Source organism: Macrosteles quadrilineatus, unplaced genomic scaffold (assembly GCF_028750875.1).
Source record: "Macrosteles quadrilineatus isolate MER2022 unplaced genomic scaffold, UCM_ALF_1.0 Scaffold_8__2_contigs__length_117827958, whole genome shotgun sequence".
NCBI classification, from domain to species: Eukaryota; Metazoa; Arthropoda; class Insecta; order Hemiptera; family Cicadellidae; genus Macrosteles; species Macrosteles quadrilineatus.
In genome coordinates, this window is record NW_026542601.1 from 47179022 (window position 1) to 47191293 (window position 12272).

The 12272-nt window shown below is 37.3% G+C and overlaps 1 protein-coding gene across 3 annotated transcripts in view; it reads left to right on the forward strand.

Annotated features, from left to right (window-relative positions):
* LOC128999480 (importin subunit beta-1-like) overlaps positions 1-12272 on the forward strand; it is a 33248-nt gene that overhangs the window by 9754 nt on the left and 11222 nt on the right. For all 3 annotated transcript variants that reach the window (XM_054426024.1, XM_054426025.1, XM_054426026.1), the window contains exons 4-11: positions 146-346; positions 1662-1814; positions 2869-3018; positions 6166-6378; positions 7294-7465; positions 7652-8043; positions 8238-8441; positions 9930-10160. In XM_054426024.1, the coding sequence (XP_054281999.1) occupies positions 146-346; positions 1662-1814; positions 2869-3018; positions 6166-6378; positions 7294-7465; positions 7652-8043; positions 8238-8441; positions 9930-10160 (1716 nt within the window). The remainder of the gene's footprint in view (positions 1-145; positions 347-1661; positions 1815-2868; positions 3019-6165; positions 6379-7293; positions 7466-7651; positions 8044-8237; positions 8442-9929; positions 10161-12272) is intronic.

Here is a 12272-nt window from a genome sequence, read left to right on the forward strand (position 1 = left end):
TCTCCAAGTGCCATCTTCCTAAACCTGTCCAGGTATATGCGCGAATCTTGTTTTCAAATGTTCCAAGCATTTTCTCTGATTGTTTCCTGAGGGTCCAATGACCTAGTAAGTAAAATGTCTGATGGTTACTTGTATATGTTGACAGATCGTCGGAGCCCTGGGTACGGAGAACAACAGACCAAGTTCAGCAGCACAGTGTGTCGCGTACGTGGCCGTGGCCGAGCTACCAGCTGGACAGTGGCCGGACCTTATCAGTCTGTTGGTCAACAACGTCATCAGCGGAGGCAGCACTGAGATGATGAAGGAGGCCACACTAGAGGCCATCGGCTACATCTGTCAAGACATTGTGAGTAAACACACTCTCTTATGGGCTAGAGAGACAGTCGCTAAGATATTTTCGCTAAGTTGCAGACGGTGTTTTTGTTTTGTTTTTAACTATTTAACAAAACAAATCAACCATATTATAAATGCTTGTACAGTTTTATGACCAAACTGGCACAAATTGTCTACCCTAAAATTTATTTATTTAATTTGTTATTGTTGTTATAGATATTTAAATAATTGCCAATGTTATTTTTTAAGATATTTATTTGTACATTATTTATTGATATTAGTCCGTTTTTGTCATATATTGTATTGTTGTGAGTGATTACACTAATAATTATAATTTATTCAGCAAGATGAACTTTTACCATATTTATTATTTATAATGCATGTCAAGATTTTGATGTTCGAATATTAATGCTACAATGTAATTGGGTTTATCCTGTTTTGCAGCATTGTAATAAAAGAAATAAAAAAAATAAATAAATAAAAAAAAAATAAAATAAAAGAGAACATTTAGTCAACATTTAAAAAACTTAACAATTTACAACTACCGGTAACCATTATAATCTTTATGAAACAGGTCCTCTTTATGTTGCCCTGAGGTTTTACAGTGTGCGCTGCCTGCAAGCTACAAGCTGTTTAATTTAAACTAGAGGTCGTCTAGAACTTCGTCAAATGGTTGAAAACTCAACCAAACATATGTAATGTTTAATTCTCTATTTTCACACCACACATAAAACATATGATTAGATTGGAATTTCTTCCATTTGTTTTGATTTTCTGTTTATATTTTGTTGTTATTTCGCAACCCATAAAGCACATGTTAATTTTTCAAAATTTAAAATCCATTTTAGCTCATTTTTTATTAAGGGATTCTGCACATCTACAGGAAAATGTCTTTCCAACAGTATGCGTAGATTTTCCCTGCGTGCACACACACTGAGAAAAAAGGTTTTAAAGAAACATGCTTGCCTATTATTATATAGATAGGCCTAATTACACAGATCAAACATTAGCTTATCTTATCTTAGCTAATTTTATAAACTGGAAAATGCTTGGTCAACTAAGCCTTTTATTTAATTGTAGTTTTGTAAAGTACTCCTTTAGCTTAGAACAGTTTTATCAACACATTTTATTAGCCTAATTTATATTACCATTCTATTGTCACATGTATTGACATTTATTGAGTTTTATTGAGACAATGCAATAATTCTGTATATACTAAGCTAAGCTTTGATTCTTCATTATTGAATAATACTTATCATCAAATTAAGATTCAGTGAAACATTTTGTTCTTGTGTGGCCTATTTTCTTACGTTCTTTCCCTCTCACAGGAGCAAGATGTGCTTATTTCTCAGTCCAACCAGATTTTAACAGCCATTATTCACGGCATGCGGTCGTTGGAGCCTAGCAATCATGTTCGACTGGCTGCTACTACTGCGCTATTCAACTCACTGGAGTTTACCCGTGCTAACTTTGACAAAGAGGTAAGTGTACATGTATGAAATGACATGTAGGCCTATGTTGATTTATATTTATTACATTTTTCTAACGGGTGAAACTTAGGTTGCAACATACCTACTTCTGTTTCCATCACACTAGGCCCTACATAGTTGTGTTATTAAAGAAAGTAGTGCATATTAAAAGATTAGTGAGTTAGTGAGACTTGAAAGTTTTTTGTGTTGGGAATTTGTGATTTATAAAGTTTTATATCGAGCTGTGTCCACTTGGCCAGTTACCATAAATGATATGACTTCAAAATTTCAGAGGTTTTAAACTCATTAAACAAATACCCCATTGTAAAGTAGACATCTTTTCTGTTGTTAAAATTGTGTTCTGTTTAAACAAAATGTATAATCCTATAGAGCTACAGACCGGAATGTGCTGCGGTAAAATACTGTTTTCTCATCGCACCAACTTTTTTCAGTGCAAAACTAAAAGAATCCATTAAAAATAATATATTCATAACATTTTTTGTATTGATTGTATTGTATTGATAACCAAAAAAGAAAATGCTTCTTCACTTGTATCACACCTTAATGCTCATTCATGTAGCTTATGTACTTTTAAAGTTTATGACTTTTTTTTGTAACAAACATGGCTTTAGGGCAGAATTTTAAAGGATTTGGTAGTGGATAGGATCATAGGTTTTACAGCAGGCTTACCTTACTGAAGAAAATACAGATGAACATGCTAAAATAAACAGATAATTTTTTTGTAAAACTCCTTTTTCAGTAGGCCAGTATATTCTGCTACTGAAAAATGAGTTAGTAGCTCAGAAAATCCTATGGGTTAGGCCTATGTGTATATCTGTGCATTTTCATGTATTTTCGTCAGTAAGGTAAGCTGCCGTTAGACCTATCAGTACAAAATCCTTGTATGTCCTTAGTTGTCTTGTGTTGAAAAACTTTGATACTTAGCGAGTGATATGGGTCTATTTGTTTTAATGTTCAGCCAACATTTATCAATTGTATATTTGGAGACTCAATATTGTGTCACTTTCTTCACCGGTTATTTACACTGTGTTGTTTTTTTTTACAGTCGGAGAGGAACTACATCATGGAGGTGGTCTGTGAAGCTACTCAGTCCCCGGACACTCAGATCAAGGTGGCCGCCTTACAATGTCTAGTCAAGATAATGTCTCTGTACTACCACTACATGGAACCTTACATGGGCCCTGCACTCTTCCCTGTAAGTCACAACTTAAACTAAAACAGTTACAATGCATTACTGCATACAGTAGACTCTCAGTAATCCGGCAGATATGGGACCGTGATACTGCCGGATTAGTAAAAAAGCCAGGTTACTGGAATGTTATCAATAAAAACACTTAAAACACGTCTCCGAAGATTGCGTGATTGGAAACCACTATTACCGCGAACGGGCATGACGATGATAATGTTTCCGTAATCTTGGGAGTTGTTGATACAGTAGAACCTCTTTAATCCGAACCCCTGTAATCTGAACGTCCACTAATCCGAACACCTCATTGGTGTACTCTATACACAGTACAGTATTTATATTGTATAGGCTATTTAATGTACAGTTCTGTTTATTCACTGTTTTTACTACTTTATTAAATAAACACTGTATTTTACTTTGTAAAGCATTTTTTAACATTTCCCATAGCAATTACGATCCATTTTAGCCTTGTTTTAGCTATTGTTATGTAAAAACAACAGTATGTTCTGTAATCCGAACTATTCAATAGTCCGAACTACCCCCGGTCCCAATTAGTTCGGATTAAAGAGGTTCTACTGTATACTGTAACGTCTAATCGTCCGCGGGAGATGTCCATGATTTTGTCGCGATCGCGCATGAGGACGATGACGTTTCCGTGACCGTGAGAGGCGATGATAATGTATAAACGTCCGTGGGAGACGTACATGATTTTGCCGCGATCGAACATGACGACAATGACGTTTCCATGACCGCGAGAGGCGATGATAATGTCTACATGACCGTGGGAGATGTTCATGATTTTACCACGATCGCGCGTGAGGATGATGACGTTTCCGTGACCGTGGGAGATGTCCATGACTTTGCCGCAATTGTGCAAGACGACGATGACATTTCCGTGACCCAGGGTGTCTACCAACCGGGAAATCCGGGAAAACCGGGAATTGTACTTAATTTTTTACTGGCCATGAAATGTACGGGAATTGTCCTTAAATGCCAGACTATGTCCTTAAATTTTTATGGGCCATAATTTTATCGATCGCTAGTTGGTTAGGAGCACATAAAAGGTTTATTAGATGTTTGTTTACATTTTCATAATTTATTACTAGAGCAATTATGCAATAAAAATCCCATTATCAGTCTCAAACCCATTAATATTTTATCACGACAATCAAATGTCCAAGTCAAGTACTTCCAAGAACTGTTGACTCAGTAGCTTAGCTCATAAAAGTTGTATCACTTATTCCTTTACAACTTCTTTATTTATTACTAGGGTAATTATTATTAGATCCTTCTTTATTTATTACTAGGGTAATTATTATTAGATCCCAGACCTATTTTATCATAGAAATAATAGTTTTATAATGGCTGTTAAATTTCACTTACTTAGTTGTACTTTCGTCTTGTCTTGAAGATTCAATTTGCCGCTGGCCATTGCCTAGGGCCATAAAACTGTTTATGATTTCATATTGAACATGTAACTACAGTACATGTAACATGTAAACTACAGTCTTATTTAGTAAGTTAACCCCTTTTTATGGATATTTTATCTTTCAATTGACAAAACCACAAGCATTGTTGTTTACATTAATTTTAGCGAATTTCCCATATAGGGAATAAGCTATTACCGTAGTACTCATGGTAAGACCTGGACCCGGGACCGATTTTTTTTTTCGTTTTGAGGTCCCTAGAGGCCAAAAATAGCATCCGTTCAAATTCATATATATATATATATATATATATTTATATATATATTATTTTCTTGCATTATATATATATATATTTATATATATATGTGTCCGTTAGCGCGATAACTCGAGCAAAAATAATCCAATTTTGATGAAAATTGGTACAAACGTGTAAACCTACGTTTATTCAAACGAGTTCGCGAACCAGCATGATCGGACCATGGGAACAGGGGTTTATGGGGGCTTTTATGGGGTAAAAATGGGTTTTTCCCATTTTTGACCCAAAAAACTTAAATTTTTGCAATTTCTTTCCAAACTATTTTGTAGAGCTTAAAAAAACAAATAATTTAGTATATTGAAGCGTTATAATGCGCCTAATGGTTGCGGAGAAAATTCAAAAAAATTGTAAATTTAAAATTCCCATGTTGTTCTTATGGAGGATAAGTAAACTGTTGTAGTTTGCATATTTATTAACATATTTTGCCCAAATTTAGAAAATGTTTTTATTTCTTACTAACTATTAAAATTTTACATAAAAAAACACTTTAACGCTCCCTGTTGCAGCAAACCTAAGTATGTGTTAAACTGATTTGATTTAAATAGGGAATAAATGTGATATTTTTAAGGAGACATTTTAGTGTTAATCCAATCAGGCAAATGGAAATTCGCTTAGTCTGCAGGTTTGCTGCGGTGGGGGTATTTTGTCACTACGTAGGCCTACTTGATTTCTAATTATGTCATTGCATTTTCTGTATCTTTGTCTTATATTGTTGGCGGTCAGGTTTCAATTTTTTTTTATTTCCCATTTATTTATTGTGTTGTATGCTTTAAGCAATCTAAATCTTATGAACTAGAATGATGCTGCTACCGCGAAAGACGATGGTGATGTTTCCGTGACCGCGGGAGTGGATGATAATGTCTACACGGCCGGGGGAGATAATCAGAATTTTGCTGCGATCGCGGAAGACCTCACCCGTCAAAAGAAGCCGGATTACTGAAGTGCCGGAGTGGTGCAGTGCCAGATTAGAGAGGGTCCCACCCTAAATTTTATTTTGGTTTAGGCCTATTTTTTAAGGCCTCAAATAAAAATCTAGTTTTGGTAACATAATATTCTAAATTCTAATAATGATGATGTACAATGTTGTGGTGTTTGAAATTTGTTTGAGGGATTATCGCAACACATTTAGTAAAGTACAAGGTTGCACAATGTTTTGAAATCTAGAATCTGATCTAAAACACAAACAAGATTAGTTAACAGACCCTGGGACAAATAACACAGAAAACAGTGTGGTAGTCTAAACAACATGCAAGAAACAAACTCTGAAATAATGCAATAGGTTAGAACTTTTGAAATTACTACTTTGGACATAAAAAATGCTCATCAAAGAAATAGTCTTTGTACGACTTCAAAGTAATGTCGAAAATGTTTGGAACAAAGTATACTTTTATTAATTTACACCGTTTCTTGCAGATAACATTGGAAGCCATGAAGTCAGATGTGGACGAGGTGGCGCTTCAGGGTATAGAGTTCTGGTCCAACGTGAGTGATGAGGAAGTAGACCTAGCTATAGAGGACACTGAGGCCGCAGAGGTAGGCCGTCCGCCACAACGTACCTCCAAGTTCTACGCCAAGGGAGCCCTACAGTACCTGGTGCCGGTGTTGATGACTAAACTAACCAAACAGGTCAGTCACTTAGTTGGGTAAACATAATTGTGGTAAAGGAAAGGAGTCTATAGTGAATCCATCTATGAAAAGTTACTAGGACGTCACAAATTCCACTGATAAGTCGATGATTTTAGTTAAAACATCTTTTTATCTGCCTATATTTTTAACAGTTTATGATTTTGTCCTCTAAAATTTCAAGTGACAGTGGGAAAGCAATATAGCTCATTATTCAATTCACATATTTGTCTAAACAAAACATCTAAATAAATTGTTCAGGATGTTTATACATTTGGTCAAAAATTACATGCTATTCAATTCTTGGTGAATGTAGGGGAGTATAAAATATGTAACAGGGAATTTTTCTAGGCAAAAGATCACTGAAGTCAACGGTTTGTAAGAAAACTGGTTTAAGGCCTGTCAAAATATTTAAATAGTTTGAGTTTTACAGTACAATGCCAGATTTAATTTTGTATGGTTTAACCTGTATTCTGATGCACATTATGATAATTCATTAAGTGGCTTTTAGCAATAAGTAAAAATTAAACTCCTTTCGGCTCAAGTCTGATCTGTGGTAAAATAATAACAACAGATTTTTTAGGTTTGTACCTCCAAAAAACAATCAACAATTAATTTATTTATTTGATACTACTTAGTAGGCCTACATAATGTAGACCTAGGGCTTATACATTCAATAAAATGGACAGCTGCTTAAGCCCTAGAAGAATGTACTTGTTTGCAGAATGTTTTTTACTGTTCTTTCCACTTCCATTATGTTGAGTCAGCATCATACTTTTGTAACAAATATTTTTAAATTATTTTTTTAAGTATCAAAAACTCTGTAGTACTGTACAAAAATTGGTCATATCATCCATCAAGTTATTTAGATGAATTTTTCTGTTTGATTGGGTGTTAAATTTGAACCTTTGTCCACAGGAAGAGTTTGATGATGAAGATGACTGGAACCCCAGCAAAGCAGCGGGTGTGTGCCTCATGTTGCTAGCTACGTGCTGCGAGGATGCCATTGTTCCTTTTGTCCTGCCCTTTGTCAAAGAAAACATCAAGAGCCCCAACTGGCGGTTTAGAGATGCGGCACTTATGGCTTTTGGTAAGTTTTTGTGTCAAAAGCTACTTTCATTTTTCTATGTTGGCCCAATTGAATGTACAGTATAACCTCTGGATATCACTCGTTGGTCTGGAATGATAGAACTAACAACACATTCTACGTGTAAATTACACTTAGTATTTGATTGCTGTTTTGAGTTTTTGTCTTTCAGTACAATTTCTTTTACAGGTTCTATCCTCGGAGGATTAGAAAATGGAACATTACGGCCTCTAGTAGAGCAAGCCATGCCGACACTGATAGAGCTCATGTACGACTCTAGTGTGGTTGTGAGAGACACAGCCGCATGGACGTTCGGAAGGATTTGTGAGATAATCCCGGAGGCGGCAATAAACGAGAACTACCTGAAACCTCTGCTAGAGTCTCTCGTGAATGGACTGAAGGCGGAGCCGAGAGTAGCAACCAACGTCTGCTGGGCTTTCACTGGACTGGCGGAGGCTGCTTACGAAGCTGTGGAAGGTAATGAGGAGGGAGCACAACCAGAGACATACTGCCTGTCTGAATACTTTGACTTCATCATCGCACGATTGTTGGAGACCACGGATAGGCCTGATGGAGCTCAGGTTTGTTCCCTTACAAATTGTTGATGTTTTGTAAATAGGGTTATGATTTGGATATTTCTCAATAACCCAAATTGATCAGTTTATTTGGATTTTTGGGTCAAAAAATATTTCTTTTCCATTCCTTCTACAAATCACAATCATGGCCTATATAGTCTTAATTCCTAAACCAAACCTTATTTATTGCATGTCTGCAGGCCAATCTGAGATCAGCAGCGTATGAAGCACTGATGGAGATGGTGAAGAACTCTCCAGCCGACTGCTATGTGACAGTGCAGCGTACTACCATGGTGATACTGGAGAGGCTCAACCAGGTGTTGCAGATGGAGAACCACATACAGAGCAACACAGACCGAGCGCAATACAACGACTTGCAGAGTCTATTGTGTGCCACTCTACAGGTACGCATACACATCATCAAACCAAACCAGACAATCTAAAAAATCAAACTAAAATTATAATCCCGAATCTTGAATTTTGATACTTAAAAGTAATACATTTTATTTACCTACTTAAGGTTGTGAATAAATACAGGTAATAATTTATGTTTACTCTGCTTTCACAATTTAATGAAATTGGACTCCTGACCCTGACATAAACATGAGTATAAGATAAATTAAAACATGATTTGAGTTCAAACAATATCAATATGAAACCGCATTGTACACAAGTCGTTGTATTAGAAGTTAAAAAAAACCTACCTGTTGCAGTTAATAAAACAAATTACTTGTTTCATCAACATTGGTTTTGATTCTTCTTAAAACTCATTGATTTTTAAAACAAAACTTTTAGCGAATTTCCCATATAGGGAATAAGCTATTACCGTAGTACTCACGGTAAGACCTGGACCCGGGACCGATTTTTTTTTTCGATTTGAGGTCCCTAGAGGTCAAAAACACCATCCGTTCAAATTCATATATATATATATATATATATATATATATATATATATATATTTATATGTGTCCGTTAGCGCGATAACTCGAGCAAAAATGATCCGATTTTGATGAAATTTGGTACAAACGTGTAAACCTACGTTTATTCGAACGAGTTCGCGAACCAGCATGATCGGACCATGGGAACGGGGGTTTATGGGGGCTTTTGGGGGTTTATGGGGGCTTTTATGGGGTAAAAATGGGTTTTTCCCCATATAGAAATTTTTGACCCAAAAAACATAAAATTTTGCAATTTCTTTCAAATCTATTTTGTAGAGCTTAAAAAAACAAATAATTTAGTATATTGAAGCGTTATAATGCGCCTAATGGTTACGGAGAAAATTCCAAAAAATTGTAAATTTAAAATTCCCATGTTATTCTTATGGAGAATAAGTAAACTGTTGTAGTTTGCTTGTTTATAAACATATTTTGCCCAAATTTGGAAAATGTTTTTATTTCTTACTAACTATTAACATTTTACATAAAAAACACTTTTACCCTCCTTGTTGCAGCAAACCTAAGTATGTTTTAAACTGATTCTATTTAAATAGGGAATAAATGTGATATTTTTAAGGAGACATTTTAGTGTAAATCCATTCAGGGAAATGGAAATTCGCTTAGTCTGCAGGTTTGCTGCGGCGGGGGTATTTTAAGTTGGTTATGAAATTTGATTATGACACATCACCATTCTGAAGCCTATCGATCGTAGTTAACTTTACCTTGCACAATGCAGCTTATGTACTCCACTGGCCTGCTGATGACTTGAACAATATATAAAAAAAGTTTCAACCAAACTAACAATGACGGTTCCATTTGATTGTTCAATTCTTAAATCAATGGTTTTCAAACAAACTTCCTGGCATATTTACCAGGAGCAGTTATAGCTTGAAAAGGTACTAGGCTACGGATCGCTTAAACAAAATGTTAATAAGTCAAACTGTAATTGTCATTCAGAGCGTACTTCGCAAAGTGACGCCAGACGACGCACCGCAGATTTCTGACGCCATCATGACTGCTCTGCTGCAAATGTTCAACTCAAACACATGCAAGTCAGGGGGTGTTCAGGAAGACGCCATCATGGCTGTGTCTACCCTGGTGGAGGTGCTGGGAGAAGGGTTCCTCAAGTACATGGACGCCTTCAAACCATTTCTGTGTCTGGGTCTGAAGAACCACGCTGAATACCAGGTAAAGACAGCAACTGTTCCTACTCGGAAATCTTTGTTTAAAAAAGATGTGGCCAAATCATTTGTTCTGACAAATGAAGAATAGTGTATGTAAATGAAAATAAATAGATATGTCTTTTTCATTTTCAAAAAATTTGAAACAATATAGGTCTAATGATCATTATAAATTTGGCTTACAGTATATAGCCTATTTTACACGGAAAAAATGTTTTCTTCATACTGCAGGAAAAGCAGTGGTTTTAACTCATGCCTTGGGGTCCTAAAGTAGCTCCTCTTCTCTCTAAGGAGTAAAACGCTTTTTTAGTCCCTAAGGAGGAAAATTGAGCTGTTGTTAACTGGGTTGTAAATTTTGATTAAAAGCAATGGCATCTATCAAAAGTGTTTTTAATCGATTGTAGCTTATTGTCACATTCTTTTTTTTTATAACTCGACATATTGTTAGTAGTAACACAATCGCAATAGACTAAATGATTGAATCACTTATTAAACAGAATTGTTTGCAATAGCAAATTTGAAAACAATTTCAAGTCGTTTTGAGAGATTATTTTTCCATGAAAAGTATTCTCTTTTTTTTATTTAGTAAATAATGGTACATTATGACAACAAAAGTACAGCAAATTTGTCTTTTTAACTCTCGCCCATTTTCCAACCTCGGCTGTGAAACTTGAACTAGGGTCGAAAAGAGTCACTTTTACGCCTTTGTTATGAAATATACTAGTACAGTAGACTCCCTCTTAGGGACCGAGGCCAGTCCGGATAACGGTTTTTCCGGTTAAACTGACGTCCCCAAAATCTCCTTAAAACGGACCGTTTACTGTGATATTGTACTTAAATATATGAGAGCAGGGTGTCTAGTAGTCGGGAAAATCGGGAAAGTCGGGAATTAGTATTGAATTTCAAAATGGTCTTGAAAAGTCGGGATTTAGTCTTAAATTTGATTTCAAAGTCGGGAATTTTCATGATTTTGCCGCGATCGTCGTCTTGCGTTTACGTAACCGCGAAAGCCGATGATGATGTCTACACGGCCTCGGGAAATGTTCACGATTTTGCCGTGATAGTGGACGACGATGACGTTTCCGTGACCGCGGGAGATGACGATGACGTTTCCGTGACCGCGGGAGACGACGATGACGTTTCCGTGACCGCGGGAGACGACGATGATATCTGCTCGGCCGCGGGAATTGTTCATGATTTTATCGCGATCGCGGACGACGACGATATCGTTTCCGTGACCACGAGAGTCAACGATGACGTTTCCGTGACCGCAGGAGATGACGATGACGTTTCCATGACCGCGGGAGACGACGATGACGTTTCCGTGGTCGTGGAAGTCAATGATGATGTCTACACGGCCGCAAGGAATTTTCATTATTTTGTCGCTATCGCGGACGACGGTGATGACGTTTCCGTGACCGCGGGAGACGACGATGACGTTTCCGTGACCGCGGGAGATGACGATGACGTTTCTGTGACCGCGGGAGACGACGATGATGTTTACACAGGCGCGGGAAATGTTCATGATTTTGCCGTAATCGCGGACGACGACGATAACGTTTCCGTGACCACGAGAGATGACGGTGATGTCTAAACAGCCGCAGAAAATGTTCATGATTTGGCCTCGATCTCGGACGACGACGATGACGTTTCCGTGACCGCGGGAGACGACGATGATATCTGCTTAGCCGCGAGAATTGTTCATGATTTTGTCGCGATCGCGGACGACGACTATTACGTTTCCGTGACCGCGGGAGATGACGATGACATTTCCGTGACCGCGGGAGATGACGATGACGTTTCCGTGACCGTGGGAGATGACGATGACGTTTCCGTGACCGCGGGAGATGACGATGATGTTTCCGTGACCGCGGGAGACGACGATGATATCTGCTCGACCGCGGGAAATGTTCTTGATTTTGTCGCGATCGCGGACGACGACGATGACGTTTCCGTGACCGCGGGAGGTGACAATGATGTCTACAAGGCCGCGGGAAATATTCATGATTTTGCCGTGATCGCGGACGACGACGATCACGTTTCTGTAACCGCTGCAGTCGATGATGATGTCTAAACGTACGGTACGCGGAAGATTTCATGATAAAAAAACCAAATTTGC